The following is a 25525-nucleotide window of genomic DNA, read 5'->3' on the forward strand; positions in this document are numbered from 1 at the left end:
TTGAACATGTCTTTATACATTGATCAATACTTGAATGGAAGTCATACACCAACAAGCTCACCAGTGAATTTCAACATTATCTCTACAGTTGAAGGCAATAGTTTGATTCGTTCATATTCCTACCCATTGAACAATCAAATTGATATTCCATCAAGCTCCCACATCGATTTTATGAATTCTGGTGAAATGACATCAATTGTAAATCACTACTTTGTCCAAGTTACAGACCCAACAGTTGTCTCTTCGATTGATAAATCTATTGGTTTCATTGGTGTGTCACCATCAAAGACAATATCATTTACCAGCACAGAAACCTCTGAAATACTTTCATTGACAAATGCCAAGTATAACGCAAGTTTCTTCTCAAGCATTGGATGGAATCAATCATCATTATCGTTTATCGTTGGAAATAACCAAACCGTCATATTTAATGATGCTCGTACCTTTGAGACTTCCGAAAATGAATATTCAGTTACTGATATCAATTATGGAACTGTTGAAATTGTAAATCCAAGTAAGTTAGTTATTCATAAAAAATAATAGAGATCAAAAAATATTAATCTGATTGTTTTTACTTTTAGATTTATTTGTCAATCCAGTATCTATCAATGGTGGTACATTCAACATCTCTAATGATTATCCTTTCGGTGTTCCAATTTATTCAATTGATGGTGTTACTTTGACATGCAATCAATTAGGAGCTAATCTTGAATGTGTCATTCCACCTTGGACCTCTGGACCACTCACCAAGCAAATCACCTCTAAATGGAATAACATTGATTTATACAACATTCAAACTCTTACATATGTAGATTCATCGACACCAAGCACAACAGGTACTGGTTCTACAACAGATGTAACAACTGGAATCCCTACAACCAGCACAGGATCAACTTCAGGCGGATCCACAACCGGAGGAGATCCCATCATCAGTCATCTTAGTGCATTGATTTTTAATGATACCAATTTTAATAATCAATATGACGAAGATGAAGTTGGATTGCCAAATGTAGCTATCAAGATTATGAACACAATCGTTTACAGCAATGCAAGTGGTTTCATTGAATTTGGTTTCACACAAGCCGGTACCTATAGCTTATCAGTCATTAGTGTTGCCTCCACTCCATACTTCATGCCACTCCAATCTATTGTTGTAGATATTGTAAATCAAATTGATGTTCAAAAGAATATTTCAGTATTCTGGAAATCATCATTTGGATGTTTAGGCTCAATATCAAATTCACAGAACCAAAAACTTACAATCCAATATGGAGAGCTCGATTTATCACAATTTAACTATAATTATTCAGCAACCTATCACAGCTTCTCACTTCCACCAAGTTGTATTGCCCAAAAGAATGGTTCAATGATTTCAGTTAAATATAAATCGGTGCTCAATCTATATCTATTTATTGATTACAACTTTAATGGTTTACAAGATGGTCGTGAGAATATCAGCCAACCTGTGAATGCAACTGTTTTCATTTACTCTGTGTATAATGGTATCAATATTACACGTTCATTCAATATCAACGCCACACCTACATTAATTAGTGTCGATATTCCAAACAACAGCACTGTCACTCTCATCGATAATTCTGAACCCAAAAATATTACAAGCATCTACCATAGTAAATATTATACCATTGCCAAACCAAATATTGTATCGACTCAATTCGACAACATTGCCCTCTTGAATGTAAATCCGAATAATACAATCAGAATCTCCAACAACGACACACTATTCATTTCTTTAGGATATGGAAAATATAATTGGACATTCTTTGAGAATATTGGATGGAATAACTCATTAATTTCTTTGTTACCAAACGCAGACCAGTCAGTAATAATAACATCGATCAATCAAACTTTGAATGTTAGTCATACCAACCAATCAACAATCATTCAAAACATTACTATCTCAACAATAGAAATTATCAATAATGGTAAGTTAACCATATAGATTATTCATACAGACTTTTTTTACTTATCCTACGATTTTAAATCTTTAGACTTTTTCAATGGTCTTCCAAGTATTCCAAACAATGGAAGTGTCATTCAACTAAAGAATTTATATTGGAGCGATCCTCAAGCAGTGGCTCTCAAATTAGATAATTCACCAATTAATTGTACAATAGAAAGTTCATTCTATGTTAACTGTACAATTCCAGCATATTCAAGTGGATCATACACAAAACAATTGAATATATTTTGGAATGGAATGAAACTATATCCAAATAGTACAATCACCTACCAAGAAGAGACGACACCAATATTATAAACAAAATAAACTCCAATCTTTATAAAAGATCAATTATTTCAAAAAAGACAATGATTAAAATATTTTCATTTCCTTAGTTAAGAAAGTTGTTCAGTCATATTGAGCGATTAGTCTAATAAATTGGTTGCATTTATTTAAACAAAAAATGTTAAGCTTGATTTATTTTTATTAAATAATTATTATTAAAAATTATATTCTAAAAAAGAAAGTCAGTTTGAAATCATTAATTATAAAAACATTATTTTAATTTAGAGTACTTTATGTTATTTGAATAATTTTTTTCAAGATTTAGTTTGTGGAGAATCACATATTCTTACTAATACATTTCAAGTAATTACTTTGGTGTAATTTGAATATAAAAATCAATAAGATTTAATTAATTCAGACCGATCCGAAAAAATAAATCAATTTATGGAAGAGTGTGGGTAAAATTAATACCTTTTAAACAATATTAAAAAGAGATGTACAAATATTTGTGGTAAGTCGACTTTCGGAACATACTTGACCGAAATTGATTGTCATTTGAATATAAATAGAAATTTTTATTGAACGATAAAAATCATTAACTACAAATAAATTTACTAAATTTGAAAATTTAAAAAACAATGTTAAAACTATCTTTATTATTGGTTTTTGTTTTATATATTTCTAGTACTTATGTTTTGGGAAATAAGTTGAATGAAACTGAAGTTCCTGCTTATTACACTGCCAGGTTCTTGGAGCTAAATTGTGAAGAAGGAAAACCATGCAACCGAATTGTATTGACTAAACTAAATGAAGCTTCTCAAGAGCGTGTCTTTGCCACCCGTTTGATCTTTGGAGATGGTGAACAACATCGTGAATGGGACGGTAAAGAAAGAAACGAATCCAGAGGAGAGCATCATGAGTGGGATGGTAAAGCAAGAAATGGTTCTAGAGGTGAACACCATGAATGGGATGGTAAAGCAACAAATGAATCTAGAGGAGAGCACCATGAATGGGATGGTAAAGCAAGAAACGAATCCAGAGGAGAACACCATGAATGGGAAGGAAAAGAGAGTAGAGTAGATCATCATGAATGGAATGGTAAAGGATCAGAGGCAAACAAGACTCGTGAACATAAGTTTAATAATGGAGAGATCATCGTCTATGGTTCTTTACATCAACTAAATGGTAGTAGTACTCATCATGTCTTTAAGGTAATTACTCTATTCCATCGTGTTCCACTATCATTCAATGAAACCAAGGATAAAAAAGAAGAAATTAAGGAAAAAGAAAGCTCTGGAAAGTTCTATCGTGTACAAGGCGCTGGATTCGGAGTTTGTAAATCATTGAATTGCTCATCGTTGGCACTGAACGAGATCAATTCCAGCAATAGAGTGTTGATAAAGAGCATCTCTTCGCCATACTCTGAGAAACACTTTGACCAGAAATGGATTGACACTGAACTATTTGTTGTGAAGTTGCCAGAGACAGGCATTGTTCAAGCCACAGTTGTAGATGGTGTAGCAAGCATCACTTCAATCTACTTTACAAAACAACACAAGTAAAGTATTTTGAATTCAAAACAAAGATTTGAACCTACATTTGCTAATGTACTATATTAAATATTCCACTAGTTATAAAATTCAAAAATAAAATTATTATTAAATTTGAGGCACTTTTTTTTTTTTTTTTTAAAATCTCTCTGATTGATTATGATTATCTTTTTTTTTTACATGTATTTATGTCTAATAGCAATAATAACGTTATAACATTTAAAATGTGTGAAATGAATCAAATTTTATTAAATAAGATTAAGTAACTGCATGAGAATAAAAAAAAAAAAAAAAAAAAAAATGAGTTCAACCAATAGTGTGCATCTAAATGATCTTATTATCTTTAAGATTATCGATATTTCACTAACATATCGTGGCTACAAGTCATATGCCATCACCAGTTGTAAGAGATGGCCGAGAAAGCGTACGATTCAAATGTGGGCATCTCAATGCGTTGCCTTGGTCTGTCGGAAATGGTTCGCACTCGTAACCACTCATTACACAACTTCATTCAAACTGGACACCTCCTCGCTGCAGAGTGTCAATCGTCTGACCACTATTCTACGAAATATCAATAATCAAACAACAACTACAGCGAAAACTAAAACTAAACAAACAACAAATTGGAACGACCGAAACTTGACTTCTCTGACTATCTATACACCAGAGTTCACTCGATCGTTGCCGAGTAAGAGATTCACTGAGTTGTATCGACTACTGGAACAATGTAACACGATCACCGACATAAAGACTAGAACACAAGGTAGCTGTTTTCGCTATTGTGACTATTGGTTCAATACTTCGACCGTTACTTCACTGTCGATCGATCAAACGCGAATGACAACCGGTGAAGAGTCAACAGTCGATTGTGATCTCTGGAATCATCCTTGTCTTCAATCGATCAATCGATTACATCTCCGAACTGAACGTCAGGCACACCGCTCCTACTATCCATTCTTTGAGAGTGACAATATTACTTCAGTTTCTGTAGATGGGCCAAACCTTGTCGCTAGTTTGTGTGATCAACAAGTCAGTTCCAATCTCTCACAAATCGTGCTTTGGTGTTCGTTCAGCATTGACCAGCTCATTGCCATACTCAGCCAAGTCAAGAGTTTGATATCGCTCGGTCTACGCAGACATGGATCGACCAGAACCGATTGGATATCTGCCGACAAAGACCACCGTGCATCGGTGATCAAGTCATTGATTGCAAACCATTCGAATCTAACTGAGCTAGCATTGGTACAAGATAGATTCCGTAAGGAAGTTAATATCGGTATGGTCTGGATAGACGTATTGGACACTCTGTTTGCCGAACCCAAGCTAAGACTTCAACGTTTCGAATGTCGCTATCAAAAAGACGTCCTCTATTGCTCAGCTTTGTTTTTCGATGCTCTTTGTACCAATAATACACTTACCTATCTATCGATTGGTCATCTAACAAGCAACCAGTTTGAATCGATCGCCAAAGTAATCGCCAAAAACGTAACCATTCGAACATTGTCGTTGGATTGCTCCGAGAGCAGCAGTAATCCATCGAAACTCTTTAAAACAATCTATCCTTCACTGCTTGCCAATCGATCGATCACAGAACTATCATTCCCATTCAGTGTATACTACCTCTCTATCGATTGGTCTTTCATGGACGATGCAATCATCCAATTGGAACTTTGTAACCAACTCAATACTGTCTTTATGTTCCAAGGTAAGCACCGTAAAGTCTACATTCGTTCCCCGACAATGGAGTACTCCGAGCATCATCTTCATCAACAAGAGAAGAAAGCAATCAGATTTACCGAAGAGAAAGAACTGTTTGATATCAATAGCTACGCATTACCAGAAGACTCTGATTCGCAGAGTGATATTGGCAACGATGAATCACGTGACGATGAATATTCATCTTGTGAACAAGACGAAAACGATTAATATGCTATTTATTATTTAAATAATAATCAGAAGAAGAAGAGCAACAACTTTACAAACAACAATAATACTAACCAGAAGAAGAAGAAGAAACAATGCCACTTGGTCTTAAATCAATATGGTGTAAAATATTCTATTGAACACACATGCATCCAAGTTTAAATAAGATCTCAATAAAGTTAAATAATCGACAATTTATTTATACACTTCTGTTTCTCATAGTCTTTTTAGAATTTAACAACCAGAAAAATAAGATAATTTGTTGGGAGGTGGTAGTCAACTGGTTTAAAAAATAAATAAAATAAAATAACACACAATTGTGTGATGGTGATTGTGTGTTAAAAAAAAAGTGAAATTTCATATTATTTGATTGATTGACGCAATTGTTTTCTATTTTTTTTTTTAGTCATCTTATTCCACATACAAAATGTTAATTAATATTTGTTTATATTATTAGCAAAGGAGAACATAATTATTATATAAAAATACTAAATTTACACTTTTTATAAAGATATAATAAAATCAAATCTAATGTTGTATATATACTTAACCACTAAATAGTCTTATCATAAACACTCTTTTTTTATCTCATCATAATCTATTATTAAAAACGAAAAAAAAAACATAATAATAAAAAGATAAATGATATAATATCTTGTATCAGTCAGTTGACCATTTTCATATCAATCACAATCAAATCATAAGTTTATATTTATATATCTTTTTTTATTTATTTATTTATTTATATTGTGTTTTATTTTCTATAAATCTCTTTAAAAAAGATAGATAGATAGATAGATAGATAGATATTTATACAAGTTTTTGTTTTTGTTTTTGAAATGAAAATGTTACAAACTGAATTATCAAATAATAATTCACCCTTTTTGTCGTTTTCAAATGATTCATCGCTTGTGATTGATAGTAGTAGCGGTAGTGCAGTGGATGTTTTGAGAAATTCGTCAGCGACCACCATTACATCGGCAGCAACACTTCTTTCTACGTCAACATCGGATCTTCTTTTAAACAGGTCTTCACCACTTCAGGTATCAACTAGTTCTTCGCCAACAATATCGCCGTATTCTAGTGACTCTACTACTACTACTTTCAATAGTCAATCGATATTCAATGAACAAGAACATTTCGATTTGGCGAATCTCTATATAAGATCGACCTGCTACCACCATGACCATGAAGGAACGACCATCGATCATAACCATCGGCATATCGACAATATCCTAAGTTTAACCAGTAGCATCGGTATCGATATCGACATCGATGATGAATATGAATTCTATTTAGATAGTCTTTGTTTGAATATCGATCATCATAATCATCAACAAATACAACAACAACAACAACAACAACAACAACAACAACAACAACAACAACAACATCAACAACATCAACAATCACCAAACCAAAAAGAAGAGGAAGAACAATCACCAATAACAGATAAACAACTAAGAGAAAAAGAAAAAGAAGTAGAGGAAGAAGAATCAGATATAATATCAAACCTACCATATGAATTAGTGTTATATTTTCTTTCATTTCTATATCCTCTCGATGTGATTAGAAATGTTAGTCTGGTGTGTAAATACTTTTATAGGTGCTCTCGAAGTAATTGTCTTTGGCGTGATCTGATCTACAATGAATATGTAAACAGCAGAAATCAACAAAACAAACAACAACAGCAGGTTATTAATCTACTGAATTGTTGTAGACATGATGGTCGTGCCAATGGTAACAGCTTGGCAACCAACCAACAACATCCTGACACCATAGATTGGTATAGTTATTATTCTGAAAAAACAATGTTAAGAAAATCTGGTAAATAACATTCAATTGATTTTATCATACTTTAATGAATATTAACAACCAATCCAATTGTCATAATTGAATAATAATCTCATTAGTAAATTATATTAAATGGAAATCAATACAATATCATGAGCAACATCATGAAAAATCAAGTCGGTATCGACACACTGCAACAACTATAACCGATAGTAAAGGAAAGAAGATGATATTATTACTTGGTGGAATATCAACAAATCCTCAACAACAACAACAACATAATCATAATCATCAACAATATTCACATTCTGATATAAATATAATCGATCCGGATTCATGTAATATAATTTGCCCAACTATCAATATTGAAAACCGATTGAATCAGACCGTCGATTTGGGATTCGGAATCAGTCGGCACACTGCCAACTACATCGATGCACTCTGTAGTGTATTCGTGTTTGGTGGAACGCGAACCGATTTCGTGAGTGGCGTTTCCAAGAAATCGAACCAACTCAACCAGATTATCATTGGCAATCAATTCAAACAAGTGAAATGGTTGACCGTTGAGATGTCCTCTGCTGACGACTCCTGTGCTGTTGTGGTGCCACCGGCTCGATCCGACCATTCCTCGTGTGTAATCGGCAGCACACTCTATATATTTGGTGGTTCCGACGAGCGTGTACAGCCACTAAACGACCTCTACTGTTTTCAAGCCGATCGACCAACAGCGGGTTGGACGAAACTAGAGACCAGCGGCGCCATTCCATCGGCGCGCTCCGGACACTCGATGTTGGCGGTTGGCAACCGGTCGATCTATGTGTATGGTGGCGGTGTTTGGGATCACAAAAAGTGTTGGGTCAATCGCAACAGTCAGCTATTCCACCTGGACACCCAGACCTTGGTGTGGACCGAGATCAAATGTCTCAGGCCACCCTCGATCTCCACGTTCTCATCGATCTTCTCAGTTGGCTATCATCTATTCGTATTGTTTGGTGGCGGCTACGACGGTTTAGTTACTAACGGTGGCTACTACTTTGACACGATCGAAAACGTTTGGTATCCACTCAAGTCGAAAGACACACCGACACCAAAGAACTCATCGGCACTCTGTATTGTAGGTGCATCTACTATCTTTTTTATTGGTGGTGAAAAGAGAAGATCCACTTCAATTCAAATATTAGAAATGGTAAATATAATAATAACGAATTATTATTAATGATTAAATATACAAAAATTGATTATCTAATACACAAATTTCAATATTATAATAATATTCATATTAGGATTGGATAAATTTATTAAATCAATCATCAATAGATATAAATTTATTTTAATTGAAATCAAATAAATGTTTGATTATTTCAAATAAAATGAAGTTCAAAAGAGTATTATAATAATATTCATTATGTATTTTAGTGTTCTTTCTCTCTTTCTTTGTTTTTAAACATTACAAAACTACAATGAATGTAATTGTACAAAAGTAGTGTATGTAGTAATACATCTGCAATAATAATAATATTCATTTGATGTAAATTTTATTCATTTTTGAAAATAGTGTGATTTTTTTATTTAAAAATAACATGTACAAATATGGTAATTGAAAGGTAGATGCAGTCAAAAGTGTGAGCAAGAAAATCTGATAAAAATTTTTATAAAAAGGTGTGATCACTTTGGTGTGATCTGAACGAATTATAATTATTATTTTTGCATGTAAAAAATATTAATAATTGTAAATCGGGTGTTCATTTATAAATTCATAACACATTTGATTCACAATCATTTTAATAATGTAGTACTAGTATTAATATTTATATTAAATCATACATTCAAGAAATTTTATGCATTTTATCTATTTTGTTTATAACAACACATAAAAAAACATAGCGACAACAAAGTGTTGTCTAAATTTCCACACCTCTAAATATTTAGTTTGCTTTTAGGTATCTATTATTGTTATTACTTAACACACATTCATATTCATTTTTATTTCATATATATATACATGTGTGGGAGAAACAAAGTAAAACTAGAATAAGAATCGATAACAACACAACAACAACAACAACAACAACAAAAAAAAACAAACAGCATCAGCAACCAGAAAACACCACAACATATATAGTTATAAATAGCTGGTTCATATACTCATTAGTTATATACCCATTCTTTAGCTAGTGCACCAATCATTTTTGCTTAGAATATTCCGAGGAGTCAGTTGTTTATTTGATATATTTATTATCGAAAATAAATTAAATTAGTATAGTAATATTTCAATCAATTCCACTCTCTTGTTAAAACTACTCCACAATCTATCATATGTTAGATCGAGCATAAATAGTTTGATCAGGAAATATCATTTTTTATTCAATCAATAACATTGTTGATATTATTTAGTTTTCAGATTGTTTGTTGTTAGATTGTTTGTTCAGTAGTTCTACATGCTTGATAATTAGAATAATAATAATTAATAGGAGATTCTATCACACCACAAAATAATAAAAACAACAACACTATCTAGTAAACATCAGCATCATCATCTAACAAAAAATATAACTAGAGAGTGAGAGAGAGAAAGAAGAAAAAGAAATCGAACAAACAATAGAATCTAAAGTTTATAAAATACGATTGAATTTAATCATATAAGTGTTTAAGAATAGATATTATAAAAGTGAAAAAAGAAGTAGTTATATATATAGATATAGATATTTCTAGCCGATATATTTAATTATCGCTCGATCAGCATTGGCATTGTCAGCCAAATTTAAAAGCACTGCTGGGTGTGCTAATGCTGTTTCGTTTTTGGAATTCCAAGATAGGCAAAAAAAAAAAAAAAAACAGTCAGTATCCAATCATTTTCATTAAAAAACAGAATGGCTATATCAACACCCACACATTCATCAAATTCCTTTTTGAAAAACATATAAAACTCTTCACTTGTATAAAATCCGTTTTTTATATATAAAATATAATCCAATTTAGTAAATTTGATTTGTACCTGTTGTTATTGTGGTGGGTGCAAAACTAAACTTTAAAATTGCAAAAATCGATTTGTATTTATAATAACAATAATAATAAAGTTGATTGGACTATACTTTTAGTGTTATTCTTTAATTAATTAAAACAAATCAAACCAAGTTTTTAAAATCTAAAAAAGAATATAGTTTTTTGTTTTTCCTTTATCTTTTTCTTCTATTTTTTATTTTAAATGAAAAAGCCTCAATAAAATTTATAATTTTATATAATATTATATAATTATTGGTCAATAAACTATAGTTTCTATTAAATTAAATCATAACCCTTTATTTTTTTTCTATTTCCAATATCAAATTAAATTAGTCAACATATTTTTTGATTACTTTCAAGAACAACAACAACAATAATTATTAAAATTAAAAAACAACCAAACTCATCAAATTGTTTTCGCTGTTTTCTTTTTCTCAATTATCATCCAACCAAAATCAATCTTTTAATTTCCCATTTGGATATTTCCAGTTTTTTATTTTTTTTTTTTTCTCCAATTTTAGTTTTCAACAATAAATTTTGAAATCCAAGTTAGTGTCAACATTTTTATACTTTGACAAAATTTCAACCAATATATTTTTTAATAACCATAAAAAAAACCAAAAGACCTACCACACATACAAAACACTTTCCATCTCAAATATATACTGTTTATGATAAAAAAACTTAATTTTTAAACAAAATAAAAATAACATCATTTCAAACCACCTCATAAAATTTCTAAATAATAAAATTTAACTTATATATTTAATTTTTTATAGACAAAAAAAAAATAAATAAAAAAATAAAAAAAAAAATAAAAATCTTTAAATAATAATAATAATAATCGATAAATATCACATTTTTAAAAATCAACAAAACATTTTATAAATAATAATATTAAAATAGATAAAATTTATTATTATTTTTTTTATTTTATTTTTTAAAATATTAAAAATTAATTAAATTAATTAAAAATGGTTGTTTCAACATTAATTTTAAAAAATCAAAATGGTATTCAACAATCACAACAACACGAATATCTACCATTTCCAATTATAAAAAATATATTTGATTTCTATTTCAATAATGAGGTTCACTACAGAATTTCTCAGTTGGGTAGATTGTCAGACCGTTTCCTCTACCATAAGCTTGCTCCCATCGCACAGCTGTCACATCGTTACTTTGATTTGGTGAGTGAACGCTATGTCGTAAGGTTTGTCCAACCAAAGGGAAATGAATTGCCCAACCACCTGCAAGACATCTACAAACACCTGACCAGTCCCTACTGTTTCATCAAGAGAATTCAATCGTTGGAATGTACTCCACCCACATTCGACCACCTGCTCTCTCGCAAGGAGCACATTGTGATGCGAGACCAACTCTCGAACCTCAGTCTACTCTCGCAGGTCACAGAGGAACCAGATTTCTTCTCGAGTAACACTCTCAATTTGCTCTCTACCTTCCAATCGCTCCACACCCTGAACCTCAGAAATATTGCCTTCACTAAAGAGCTGTTTGAAGTACTCCTTCGACTGCCTTTGAAAAAATTGTCTATCCAATCGGTGTTGATGGTTGAGCGTCTCACTGAGCAAGAATCGGAGCTGCTCCTCGATTATATCAAGCGGGAGCCAAACCAACTGGAAGCTCTCGATACTGCCGACTGCATCCGTTTGTCCGAAGACTATCTCCCGACGGTGACACTCAAGCCCAATATCCACACCATCACGGTCTCGCGTGTCAAGAGTATGATAAAGTTCCCAGATCATGTTAAGTCACTACGTTTGAATAGCTGTCGTAACAAATTCTTTAATATGAACATTGGCTGTTGTATTCAATCTCTGACACTGCCATCGATCAACGCCAAACACATTGATTCACTCAGTGACTTTATACGTTCGTCCAACACTCTTACCAATCTCAATGTGTATCTTTCGTACTGGGACAGAACTGAACTCAGTGCAAACTGTGTGGAGATATGGTTCGGTGCATTCGAGAGACTGTTTGTCGCCATCAACCAGTCGAATACCTATGACCGCATGCAATTCCTGTTCAGTGCATACCCCAAGTTTTTGAAACCTCAATTGGAAAGACTATTCCAAATGCTCTCAAAGATCAACTGTCGCTGTCACTCTTTTGTTATAGATTACCACACCAACAAAACAGATTACAATCAACTTTTGAAGGATTTGGAAATCGTAGACTTCAAGGACTACACCTACTCTGGAGTAATCGATCCAAAGGGTCAACTTTTCATTTATAATCCAACAGAATCACTCACAACATCAATACAGGATATATATTTAAATTAAGATGTATTCGTAAACAACTCCACAGAAATACTAGTATTTTTGCATTATCGATTTTGTAAATTTTAATAAACGTTGTAAATAGATTATTTAGAAAGTAAATATAAATAGAACACAATCATATTTTAACTACCAATAAATTGATTAAATATACTTATGTATTTTAGGATTGATGTTGTTTAACTTCCTTTCTCTTATTAAAATAAATACAATATTCAAATGGATTTATTGTTAATCGTTTATTGGTTAGCGAGGTGGGATGGCGTTGGGAAGTTCCTGGTTTGGTAGTTCCAGATGAGTTTGCAGTCGTCTAGCTTATTCAGCCATTTGGATTGATATGCTTGAATGTTTGAGTTGTTTCCACCGAAGTCTTGTGTTGATTTTCTGATTAGTTTGTGGTATTCTAGTTTAGTTTGTTAATGTTGTTTCTTGAAAGATATGGTGGGTGATATCTAGAATTAAAAAATTAATTTTTTTTGACCAAAATGTAATGAACGGTATAAGGATTGACCAGATACCTTATGCCATACCGCACCATCGTCACACTCGCCCCTCCTTCAAAGAGATTAGTCTCATATCTCCCGCAGATCCTTTTACGTGCTATTCCACTTACTGGAATCGAACACACGCCCTTAAGGTGTCGCCAAATGTAATGAACGGTATAAGGATTGACCAGATACCTTATGCCATACCGCACCATCGTCACACAAAAAGTCATCAAAGGCTCCATAGCATAGTTGGTTATTGTACTTCCCTAGTAAAGGAAGAGATAGGAAGGGGTCACGAGTTCGAATCTCGTTGGAGCCTTTATAAAATCATTATTCCGCATGCGGTAAAGACTAAATTTTAAAAATTCTTTAAAATTGACTTCCCAATAATCTGTTTTTAAAATCTATAATAATGGATATAAATGCTTCCAATTGAAACTCTTGAATTCAAAATTATATCTACAGTCATTTTTTATCTTATAAAATCTAAGGAACGATATATTTAGATGTATAGCATTCTACAAACTGTAAAATAAAATAAGTGAAATTTAGTCATTAAAATTTTAATAAATTGATGACAAATAAATGAATTTTGTATATTTTTTAACAATTATATAAGGCTAATAATCATACATGGTTAGACAATCATAAAATGAATTAAATTCTAAGTTTATGTTTTCTGTTGTGACAAATTCTATGTAGGTGAATCTATTTAAGATACGGTGTGATGTTGATTGTAATAATACGATTGGATCTAGTGCTTGTGCTATTGTTGTTAACCTCTCTCTTATCACATAATACCTGAATCAAATGACTATTCTTCATATTTCTTTTATAATTGTATTTTTACACTACATAATTATTAAAAATCTATTGATTATGATAAAACTATTCTAGATGTTTTCATATAATTTAATTTTTTGCATAAAGCATCACTTCACTTTGAGTCAGAGAGATTAAAAACAATTTTAATTTTATTTTTTGATCTTCAAAAATTTAATGAGTCAGTTTTTTTTATTTTTTTATTATTTTTATTTTTAGATTAACAGATTAAAACAACTAAAAGAATATTTAAACTCAAATGTTATTAAACCTTTAGATATAATATATACATATATTATTATTTATTATTAATATCATCATTATTTAAATCAAAATAAAACAAGATAATAATGAAAGCAACACATTTAGTATTATTGGCAATTGCATTGTCGTTGTTTATATTGTGTTTAGTTGTGATGCTCTCAATGACATTGGCATTCTTCACTTCTATATCAGTAGTACTATTGCCATTGGTATTGATCATTACCGGTGTTGTATTCTTTGTCAGACAAAGATTCATCAACAAAAGAATAAATAGACCATTCACTGTTGGTTTCTTTCATCCATATTGGTATGTAAACAAACTATATAGACCTTATCAATCCAGTCAATATATATCAATCTAATACAAATACAAATATATCAATAAAACAACAACAACAACAACATAGTGCTGCAGGTGGTGGTGGTGAAAGAGTATTATGGTGCTCTATTAAAGCGATTCAAGATCAATATCCATCCATTAAATGTGTTGTATACACAGGTGACAATGTAACAGATCAACAGATCTATCAAAAGATAAAGGTAAGTAATCATCAATGGTTCGTTCAACCAACCTTAACAAAACATGAATTTACTTAATAATAATAATTGTTTATATGTTGTTTAGAGTCAATTCGATATAGATTTAAATAGAGAGAATTTAGAGTTTGTAAGATTATCAAAGAGACAATATGTAGAGGCACATATGTATCCGAGTTTCACTTTGTTGGGACAATCGTTGGGATCGATGGTTCTCGGCTGGGAAGCACTGAACCGTTTGAATCCTCATCTTTTCATTGATACAATGGGATATGCATTCACCTATCCGATATTCCGTGTGTTGGGTGGCTGCAAGGTGGCGTCGTACACTCACTATCCGATTGTGAGCAGTGACATGATGTCGCGTGTCGGTCTCTCTACACACAACAATGCATCGGAGATAACAAACAGCAAGGTTCTGACCACCGGCAAACTACTGTACTACAAGCTATTCGCGCTCATCTACTGCATCGTTGGAAACTTCTCGCAGCTCACCTTTGTCAATGGCACCTGGACCGGCAACCACATCGCTCACATCTGGAAGAAGCGACTTGGCGAGCGAGGATTGTACAAGCTATTCCCACCGGTAGATACGCGAACACGTAAGCAACTTCCACTCAACTGGATGGGAAGAAAGAACATTGTTTTGTCGATCGCGCAGTTCCGTCCGGAGAAAGATCACACTCTCCAGATTCAAACGTTGCATCACCTCTTGGAAAACCATCCAGAACACCGTGACAATGTGAAATTCATCTTGGTGGGATCGACGCGTGACCAAGCGGATCGTGACCGTGTGGACGCGCTCCGCAGCCTGGCGGCAGAACTCAAGGTGGCCGACCACATGCAACTCGAGGTCGGTGTGTCCGCCAGCATGTTGAATCAACTGCTGAACGAAGCATCCGTAGGTATTCACACGATGTGGGCAGAACACTTTGGCATTGGCGTGGTCGAGTTGATGGCGGCCGGTGTCATCACGGTGGCACACAACAGCGGTGGTCCCAAGGAAGACATCATCGAGCATCGCACCACAGGATTCCTCGCCACCACCAAAGAAGAATACGCCGAGTACATTCACGAGATTCTAGCAAACAAAGAGAAATTCATTGAAATGCAAAAGGCAGCACGTGACTCCACCGATCGATTCTCAGAGGAGAACTATTATATTCAGTTCATCGATAAAATACAACAACTATTACCAGATAATCAAAAGAAAAAAGATTAAATTAAACTTATTTTTAAATTAGATTTTATATTTTCATTACAAAACAAAAAAAAATCAACATCTTTATTATTCTTTAGTTATCACCTAATTTTCAATTGAATGACATGCTAAATTTAAATTTTTTTCAGACACAGATATGTGCAAAATCTGGGCTTTTCTTTTTTTCACTTGGTTAATTTTTTCCTTTATCGTATGTCTAATATCTTTTTATCAGCATCACCAACCTCTAATCCCTCCCCATCTACAACATCACCAACAACAACCATTTCATCTACACAATCATCCAATATCTTACCAAAACTACCATCAGCATTAAATAGTACAAACTTCCACTTCCATAGATAGTCTAACATATCGACTCTACCCATATATGCAGCTGTATCAAATACTGTATATTGACTTTCTCTATTCTTGGAGTTAATGAAAGATTGATGATATTTTTTGACAAAGTGAGTCAATATTTCAATGCTTCCAGAGAAAGGTGCGATTACCATAGCTCGATAGTGCTTCCATTTACACTTCGTGTATTTCGATTCGAGATGCTCTACAATGTCCATTCTCCCACTCATCAATGCATAACACATTATACTGCGAAGGTTGCTGCAAGCTTCAAGAAATTGTACTGTAGATTACTCGAATTATCGTGTTAGGTATAAAATGCATCCCCTACATAGGAGTTCAGATCTATTTTGAATCGATTCAAAGGTATAAAGTCATTTCTAGATCACCGAATCTGATTGAACTCTGCAGAGTCGAAGCTCTTTCACAAATCTTTCTCTTGTTGGCTGATAAACATTGTTTTAGTTCTTGAAAGTAGTTGTATGATGCCAAAACATCTGGGGTTTCAAGTTTTTTAGAAAACTATTAATACAAACGAATATATTCTTTTGTCCACTTCAAATTTGAGATTTATAATCTTTTAAAAAAAAAAATTAAGACAATGAATGGAAAAATACACATAGAAGAAAAAAAAATTTTTTTTGGATAATCAGGATCTGCGATACGTATTTATAAATTTCTTATCTAGATTGAACCAATAATTTATTTATATTTTGGTTGTTATTTTATTTTATTTTTTGAATTTATTTCAATTAAAAAGCATGGGTGTTCGAGAGTTGTCCTCCTACCATCACTTGAACTGCTGTTGGCATGTCGTCTGAGAATGGGCACTCAGCAAATTCACTTGATTTGAATGAGGTACATATTTCTGTACGATCGTTATATAGTAATTTAATGTTCGAGGTTGTAGGGTTGACTGCCACTCCAAGATCAACTGGAACGAAATCCGATCCATTGATTTCCAGAGTTTGCACATCGGAACGAAGTACGCTGAGAATCTTGGGAGCATTGTAGGAGATAGTGTAGTTGTCAGCCAAGTCAATTGGTTCGTCAGAGAGTGTTGCAGTTAAGATAATATTTCTTCCGATTCCGGCTGGAATCATACATTCGATGAACTCGTTGAATGCATTACAATCGATTTCGACAGAGTTCAAGTAGATTTCTACATACTCATAGGAGATACCAAGTCCAATACCCTGGATTTCAATCAATCCTCCTGTTGTTGTGATATCAGAGTTATTGAGTTGTGTCAAGATTGCTGGATAATAAGTGAATTGTGAAGATATAGTTTGGTCGCCCGATTGAATAATCAATGGTTGTGTTGAGGTGTCGTATTCCAAATCAAATTCGATAAAATCATAAGTAAAGTTATCGATTTGAACCAAGTTATCTCCGATGTAAAGGAGTGGTGGGAGGTCATTGTCCTCTGAACTTCCAAATCCATCACCTAGAATGATAATCTTATCGTTTGGATCACCTGAAGCCGGAACGAATTTGATGATTTCTGGACCTCTGAAACTGAATGATTGTTGTTCGAGTGTATCGATGTTCAAAATGGTTCTTTGATCATCGACAATGACAGTAACCGATCTGTGATCACCAATTGCAGGAGGTGTCAAACAAATGATTGACTCTTGGGTGAGTACATCAATGGTACAATCAAGTTTTTCATCGATCAAAACTTGTACCTTTGTTATATCATTTCCAAAGTTTGATCCAGTGATTGTCATGAAATCACTACCATAGCTCTTGATGATTTCTGGTTCTACATTGGTAATCACAGGTGTACCATAAGAGAATAAGAACTTGGATCTTTGAATATTGAAAATGGTTTGTTGAGTTGAAATTTGAATTTCCTTGTATTTTTCAATACCACTTGGAACCTGGCATACCAATTCCTCTGATGAAATAAATACAGTAGATAAACATTCTTTATCATCGATTGAAATAATCATCGATGAATTGAATCTGATACCACTTAAAGTAATCTGGTATCCACCATCAGTTATTCCATCAAGTATGTTGACAGATGTAATAATTGGACCAACACCTGAACAGGTAACATCGAAATTATTTGATAGGAAATCTGATTGTTGTACCATTTGGATATCACAGAGTTGAGAGTTGATTGTTGAAATGATCATTCCATCATAATCACTGGTAATATATCCTTTATAGGTTTCAGGTTTTGGAAGGTAATATACCTCGAGATCTCCCAATTTTGTTTTGGTTGTTGATTTACTCATTATGATACTCTCCAAAATAAAAGTAATCGATGAAATCGAAAGTGGAGATGTCAATGTAATTTTGGTACCTGTAGTTCCAACCGCTTGAGACTTAAGATCGATGGTATTTCCATGTTGATAATGATTCAGTTCTTGGATAAATTTGATTGGTTGATTGTGATACTGAGTGACTGGGTTCTTGATAAGTACTTGAATGGCTTGACTTTGACCATTAATCGAAATCCACTTGTCTATTGCAACTCCAAGCTTTTCGATTTGGTAGATATTCAAGGAAACAATATCGCTTTCATTGACCAGTTGAGTTGCAATGAGCTGTTGAACTCCAGTTTTTGTAGAAAGTTCGTCAATGGATAGTAATTGTTGAGTCGGTACTTATCGAAGCAAGGTTTTCACTCTTGAAGAAGGAACTGACTGGCATTTTAATTTGAACCATATTAAAATCTGAACCTTCATTTACAGCAACTGGAATAAGGTAGTATCTTTGTAGAATAGTTATGAAATTTAAATCAGTCCTGTACTGAACTCCAATATGGTCATAAAAGTTGGAAAGGGACACAATGGTGTGATCCTGATCTTGAAGAACATCTCTCAATAGATTTGCTAAATCTACTAATGGAACAGAATCGTCTGAAGCTCTACCAGCATTGCTACCATCGTCATAATTAGGGTTCATCCAAGCCCAAGCAGCACTAGCACTTCTCTTGAAAAGAACTGAATCATCTGGATCTTCCATTGAACCATCATCACTAAAAAATAAATAAATAAATAAATATTACAGAAATTTAAATATATTATAATTTTTTAATCTTACTCTTGATTGTTTTCAATATCTGTGAAACCATCAACAACTGAAAAACATTGCTCTATTTGAGTTGTATCCATTCTATAAAAATGCTATAAATAGTTACGATGTTAGTAAAATAATTATTTTTTAATAATTGATAAGAATTACTTACATTTAGCAACTTCTTGGAAATAGCATAAACAACACCATTTGCCCAATTTGGTGATGCATATTCTCCAACGTTATAAATCAATGAATTGGTATTGGGGGATTGAGTGTAAAGGAAGTGGAGAGTCATATAGTATGCTAATTCCTCATCACACATACCACTAGTTTGTCTAAAGATTCTTGGAGGATCATAGTAACCTCCACCGACAATGTTTTCATTGATCACATAATTAAATATAATGTTACCACCTTGGAAAGAACTTGCCTTGTAACTCTGTGTGAACGAAAGTATATTGAAATCTTCATTGTCGTTGAGGCTGAAATTTCTTTTGTCTGTTACCATGTTGTATCTCAGATGGGGTGCTGGAGGATAATCTGGGAGAGGACCATCGGTAGTTGGTATTAATGAAACACGAGCTGTTTCTATTGTACATTCAGATATCTGACCATCGTAGTCGCAAATAGATCCCACTTGCTCATCAAAAGCAATGTAATGTAAAGAGAATATGTCATCTGCATAATAGTTAATGACATCCATTTCAACTGGATTATCACCACCAACGTATGGCACCGCACTTTGCCCAGCAGGGGCAACGTTGTTATTAGTTGTTCTGAGAACCTGGAGATTGAGAGTAGTATCAGACACATCATCAAGTGTATCTAGCAAAACTGTAGTATATTCTCTTGGATACTTGGAAAAGTGTTCTCCGGCAATGAAATCTTTAATTTCACAATTGATAGTTGGGTGTTGACCTAGTCTCTCTAGCTTAATTGGTACAGCAATTGAATAGAATAAACTAACAGCACTATTTAAAAAAAATTATATTAATTTTCCTATAATTGTTCGAGTGTTTGGAATTTAGATAGAACATACGTAGAAAGTCCTGTTTGTATATTTGCTCCATTTAAGGTATCATATTTTCTGACCATTCTATTGAATTGATAAACTAGAGTATCATGCTGGAAACATATCGCTCCACCTCCTCTTTCACCTTGACCATTATGTCTATTATTATCACCAACACAGAAGTAATTATCTGCAAATAGAATTAAAAATTAGTCATTGGTATTATTAATTATCATTTTAAGAGTTACCATTATCATTTCGAATTTGTGATGAATATGTTGGATAGATTGGAAAAGCTATTTTGGCGTGTTCATTGTTGCTATAAGAGAATCTTGGGCCACTGTCTAACATTGAATTAGGACATAAATATTGAGGCAATTCTAACTGAGACACATTCAGAATTTGCTCAGTTGGTTGCATTGGGTATTTAGGAGGACCTGGATAATAATTATTTTTGGAGGCATACATTTGAACAAACATTCTCTTTGCAAATGTATCTGCAACGACCATCCAGAGATCGACTCCATCAAAAAATTCCATACGGGGTCTCTTGTACAAGATATAGGATGATCTTGATGGATCCTTGAACAATTTATTATTCTCGTTTGCAGCGGTTCCAATCTTACTAAAGTATTTGGCTTTCAAACCATTGCCAATTACTTCAGTATTTGAGATCCAATAGCAGTAATTAAGGAGATCTCTATTTCCCTTTTTTATTTGATCTTCACATTGGTTGTTGCGCAAATTTTGACTCTTTGTCTTGGTAAATAGCAAGTCATAGAGATATGGGAATGCCTGTTGTCTTGGAACCGAATCTTTAAGATCAGGGAATGCATTAGAACCCAAAATATATGTAATAAATGCATAGTTCTTGACCAAATACTCCGTTACCAATTCGAGATTATTGTACGAATAACAAAAAAAGTGTTGGCTGAAATCATTTTTACCAAGAAACTTGATACCTTGTTTGGGTCCATTGTATCCATTGCCATCGTTTGCCTTTGATGGAAACAATGGGTTAGAATGGTGAATGTGAATACCATTGATTGTCTGTCCAATTTCCTCCCAAAATGTAAATCCTTTGGTATGACCATAGTTGTCATGCGATGCAGACTGATCTCTGTAGCCAGAATTTGTTCTCTTTCCAGTTTGATCGTTGTAGTATATGGAATAAGTGACACCAGGCTGTCCAAATGTAGCTTCCAGAGGACTGAAAGTGGGGTTGGTTTGTGTATCTGGAATAGGTAGTTTGTGTTGAAGATCATTATACAACTCAAGTTTTTCCATTTTCGAGTCAATATATAAATAGGGATTTCCGGCTGCATTTGCAAGTTTATAGATAAACCACCAGTCAACAACTTCATTGGTTCCATCTGGTTGAGTTCTTCCTAGACAAGAAATCGAGTAGGACAAATATTTTCCAATGACATCAGATGTAACACCATCTACAATGACAATGACATCCAACTCTCCAACTTTAACCATTGGATCGATCACACAAGTAATCTGTGATCCAGGATTAATAATTTGAATATTGTTACATTGTAATCCCCCAACAGTTACTTGAATAAGAGTGGGGTCGTCAAGTAAATTGGTACCATCAATGTAAAGAGTATTCCGTGTTGTTTTTGATCCACGTGATGGTGATACTGAAATAAGGGAAGGACCCATGTATTCAATGAACAACTCATCGTCGTTTGAGTATGGATGATCAATATTGAAACTGTCTTTGGCAAACAAAACCATGAAATATTTACCAGGAGTACGAGATGGAATTTCACATCGAATCAAAATGTTGGTTGTATCAGTACACTTTGACATATCGAGAAGTGAATCACCCAGTTGAATAGAAGTGATTACTTGTAAATTAGCACCATGAATTTCGAAATAACCACCACCCAGCCAAAGTGTTAGATCTGGCTTTATGAAACTATCGTAGGAGGGTTGCAAATAGTTGAAATAGAATGAAATTGTGAAAAGGTAATAGGTGAAATCTATGGTAAGAACAGAAACCATGTTGTCATCAGATGTACATGGAGGAACAGTAACACCTAATTTTTGGGTACTGAGAATTATGATGTTTCCACCTATTGGTTGATTGTTGAGAGTAGCAACCATTGCTACAGTCGGGGAAAATTGAATTGGAAAATTTGTAAATTCAATTTCAACTGGAGTTTCTGAGAAGTAATATCCAAAATTGGGATTAATTGTTATGTAAGGATCCACAACTGATAAAGTCAATGATTCCGATACTACATTTGGATCATAATTGGAATGAATGGTCAAATCATAATCTCCCAATGCCCAATTCAGGGTATTTTGATCTACTTTAACCTTGTAAAGAGTGTCGGTGATAAGGACTGCCTCCATCTCAACACCATTGATAACAATGTAATTGCCATTAATGAAGTGTTGTGCAACTAAGTTGATCTCCCATTCTCCTACAGTAAAGATTTGGGTTGGTGTGATTTTTAATAGCGAGGGTCTCGCTACGAATATGAATTGTTCATCACCGGTAACAAAAGTATCTCCATCAAAATAAACATTAACATCGAGATCACCAACAAGATCGTCACCAATAGTATTAAAATTGCATATAATTTCATTGTCTGAAATCGATGTAATAGTACATGGTGACGGTCCAATTAAAACAGAGGTAGCTGTTGAAAGATAATTTCCTTTGATTGAAATATCAAATTCGGTATTTGAATATGAAGCACTTGGATTAAAACTTAAGATATTTGGTTCTTTTATATTATTAATATTAATAGTTATAGAAATATTCACAAATTGTTTGTTTTTTTTATATTATTAAAACTTACTGAAAATAACATAATTAACTAGACCAAGGACAAACTGACCATCGATGGTTGACGTAATTGGAAGAGCTAACTCAGTGCCAGGTTGGACGTTTTGAGTGTTAACAAAATCACAGATAGTTCTTGTCTAGAACGTTTTTTAATCACACAGTTTTGACCACCAACAACAATCGCATAGCTTTGTGGGAATTCAAGGAAGGGACCTCCAACAATTGTTATTTGCTGTTGGTTTGACATTCCTCTTGTTGGAACCACTTGATTCTGAAGTGGTATTGTATAGAAAAAGAGACTTGGTGCAATAACTCCACCCGGAAGACTTTGAGGGTAGACTACGATTGAGAAATCCATAGCAACATTTTCTTCCAAGTTTGGTATGGTACATTGGATTTGAGTTTTTGAATAAGAGACAACTTTTAATTCTCCTTGATTTTCATTATTTTCAAATCTCACCATTGGTTTTGGATCGTTGTCAAACAAAATTAAATTCTCTCCAAAAATGGTCAATGTCACTTGATTATCCAGAGCTCTAGGATAATAAAATTCTGGTGTAAAAGAATTTATTTTTGCAGCTATCATAAGAATATAAATATATTAATATATAATTATTAAAAAAAAAATTGAATGAATGAATTTAAATAAAATATTTAACTTACTTATAAAATTAAAGAAAATTTTTTCGATTGGCAAAACTGGAAATACCACTGTGAAACCATATTGAATTTTCATATAGTTCCTATCCAATATATTGGGGTTCCTGATTTCCCATACGAATGTAGAGGTACCGGATGGATTGACGTCTACCTTTATCATCAGTTGTCTGGTAGAAGCGATATAGAGCTCAGGTGCAGCACCAAAACCAGTTCCCCTTACAGTGAACTCGGTGACGCCAAATTTGTAACCTAAGAGTGGTGAATAAAAAGTGATTACTTGTGAATTCACCGACCCTATAGTTGATAGAAAACTACCAACAACAATGAATATTAAAATATTCACAAGTTTTATTTGTAAAACCATTATATTTGTTTTTCTACTATTTCTCTTTTTCCTATTTAAGCAACTAAAGAAAAATAAAAAAAAAGATAAAACAAAATATCTAAAAATGGTTTTCTAAAATAATAAATAATTAACAAAGTTTCTTATCTTTCTATTTATTTACTTGTTTGACGAATAAATAAAAAACAAAACTAAAAAACAAAGGAATGATTCTTTTTTTTTCTCTAGATGAATCAAATCAAAATCTTTTCAATCAAAAAGGCAAATCCCGTCGTTTCTTTTTATGTTTTTTTTGCAGATGATGGCTTTTTTTGTGGTTGATTTATTAGTCTGTTTTTAGGCCAGCACAGATTGTTTTTGTGATTCTTCAAAGATTAATAATATCATGTTGTTGAACAACAAAGTGTCAAAGATTTTAAAAAATCAAAAAAAAAATATTTATTTTGACAACGACATCAATAAAAAAAGATAAGAATAAATCTAAAACACCAATGGTCTAAAATAAAAAGTAAACTATTAAATTAAAAATTTCAATAAGTAAATAAGTTGATTTTTATAAGAGTGTAAAGAATTAATTAATTAAATAAAATTAGAAGAAACTAAATATAATATATAAGTGTATAAAATGTAAATTTATTAATTTTATCTAGAAAACAAAGATTAATCTTTTAATTAATATTTCCTTTTTTTTTTTTTTTTTTTTTGATGTTTTTGAAAAATCAATGAACACTATTGTTTTGATTATTTTTATTTTTTTTTTTGAAACCATATGTGTTATTTTTATTTTTGTTTATTAATTAATTATAGTGTATTTATTTAATCGTTTATTTTATATTTAGATATTATTTATTTTATTTTTATAAAATTAAGAAAAAAAAGATAAAGATTAGTTAATTTACATTTAATTTAGTTTAGTTTAGTTTTGTTTGTAAAAGAAAAACAAAACAATAAATAAATAATAGAGAGAGTGTGATGGATTCATTTACAGAAAAAGTATTTGAATTTCAACGAAGAGCAACACAAACAGTGTTGGAGAAGATGGGTGCTGCCGATAAGACTGTCGACGACCAATTCGAATATCATTTCTCAAACTTTAAGCGTCTCGGTGATTTCCTTCAGCATGTAGAGGAATCTTCGGCCACCTCCATGTTGAACATGGAGAAGCTCTGTCA

The 25525-nt window shown here is 32.8% G+C and overlaps 8 protein-coding genes and 1 non-coding gene across 9 annotated transcripts; 7 read left to right on the forward strand and 2 right to left on the reverse strand.

Moving 5' to 3' along the window:
• Positions 1 to 6: 6 nt before the first annotated feature.
• On the forward strand, positions 7 to 2281 carry PPL_04320 (uncharacterized protein; the record flags this gene model as incomplete). The annotated part of the gene is made up of 3 exons (XM_020575225.1): positions 7 to 514; positions 582 to 1946; positions 2013 to 2281. 3 exons carry the CDS (start codon positions 7 to 9, stop codon positions 2279 to 2281), a joined length of 2142 nt encoding a protein of 713 aa, XP_020434745.1.
• Positions 2282 to 2742: 461 nt separating this feature from the next.
• PPL_04321 (uncharacterized protein) lies at positions 2743 to 3810 on the forward strand (the record flags this gene model as incomplete). The annotated part of the gene is made up of 2 exons (XM_020575226.1): positions 2743 to 2759; positions 2934 to 3810. The coding sequence occupies 2 exons, from the start codon at positions 2743 to 2745 to the stop codon at positions 3808 to 3810; spliced, it is 894 nt and encodes a 297-aa protein (XP_020434746.1).
• A 288-nt stretch (positions 3811 to 4098) lies between these two features.
• On the forward strand, positions 4099 to 5724 carry PPL_04322 (uncharacterized protein; the record flags this gene model as incomplete). The annotated part of the gene is made up of 1 exon (XM_020575227.1): positions 4099 to 5724. One exon carries the CDS (start codon positions 4099 to 4101, stop codon positions 5722 to 5724), a length of 1626 nt encoding a protein of 541 aa, XP_020434747.1.
• Positions 5725 to 6560: 836 nt separating this feature from the next.
• Positions 6561 to 9712, forward strand: PPL_04323 (uncharacterized protein; the record flags this gene model as incomplete). Its single annotated transcript, XM_020575228.1, has 3 exons — positions 6561 to 7548; positions 7635 to 8701; positions 9668 to 9712. The coding sequence occupies 3 exons, from the start codon at positions 6561 to 6563 to the stop codon at positions 9710 to 9712; spliced, it is 2100 nt and encodes a 699-aa protein (XP_020434748.1).
• A 1780-nt stretch (positions 9713 to 11492) lies between these two features.
• Positions 11493 to 13138, forward strand: PPL_04324 (uncharacterized protein; the record flags this gene model as incomplete). The annotated part of the gene is made up of 3 exons (XM_020575229.1): positions 11493 to 11731; positions 12829 to 12882; positions 13075 to 13138. 3 exons carry the CDS (start codon positions 11493 to 11495, stop codon positions 13136 to 13138), a joined length of 357 nt encoding a protein of 118 aa, XP_020434749.1.
• Positions 13139 to 13546: 408 nt separating this feature from the next.
• On the forward strand, positions 13547 to 13631 carry PPL_04325. Its single transcript is given in 2 exon segments — positions 13547 to 13585; positions 13595 to 13631. It is a non-coding gene; the product is annotated as a tRNA-Thr (tRNA).
• Positions 13632 to 14484: 853 nt separating this feature from the next.
• alg11 (glycosyltransferase) lies at positions 14485 to 16157 on the forward strand (the record flags this gene model as incomplete). Its single annotated transcript, XM_020575230.1, has 4 exons — positions 14485 to 14686; positions 14727 to 14938; positions 15024 to 15089; positions 15627 to 16157. 4 exons carry the CDS (start codon positions 14485 to 14487, stop codon positions 16155 to 16157), a joined length of 1011 nt encoding a protein of 336 aa, XP_020434750.1.
• A 185-nt stretch (positions 16158 to 16342) lies between these two features.
• Positions 16343 to 16651, reverse strand: PPL_04327 (uncharacterized protein; the record flags this gene model as incomplete). The annotated part of the gene is made up of 1 exon (XM_020575231.1): positions 16343 to 16651. One exon carries the CDS (start codon positions 16649 to 16651, stop codon positions 16343 to 16345), a length of 309 nt encoding a protein of 102 aa, XP_020434751.1.
• A 205-nt stretch (positions 16652 to 16856) lies between these two features.
• Positions 16857 to 25436, reverse strand: PPL_04328 (uncharacterized protein; the record flags this gene model as incomplete). Its single annotated transcript, XM_020575232.1, has 12 exons — positions 16857 to 17018; positions 17285 to 19113; positions 19136 to 19488; positions 19554 to 19636; positions 19699 to 20500; positions 20569 to 20731; positions 20790 to 23288; positions 23364 to 23487; positions 23508 to 23929; positions 24014 to 24417; positions 24517 to 24544; positions 25379 to 25436. The coding sequence occupies 12 exons, from the start codon at positions 25434 to 25436 to the stop codon at positions 16857 to 16859; spliced, it is 6927 nt and encodes a 2308-aa protein (XP_020434752.1).
• Positions 25437 to 25525: the final 89 nt, after the last annotated feature.

This window comes from Heterostelium album (genome assembly GCF_000004825.1).
Source record: "Heterostelium album PN500 unplaced genomic scaffold PPL_contig9, whole genome shotgun sequence".
NCBI lineage: Eukaryota > Evosea > Eumycetozoa > Acytosteliales > Acytosteliaceae > Heterostelium > Heterostelium album.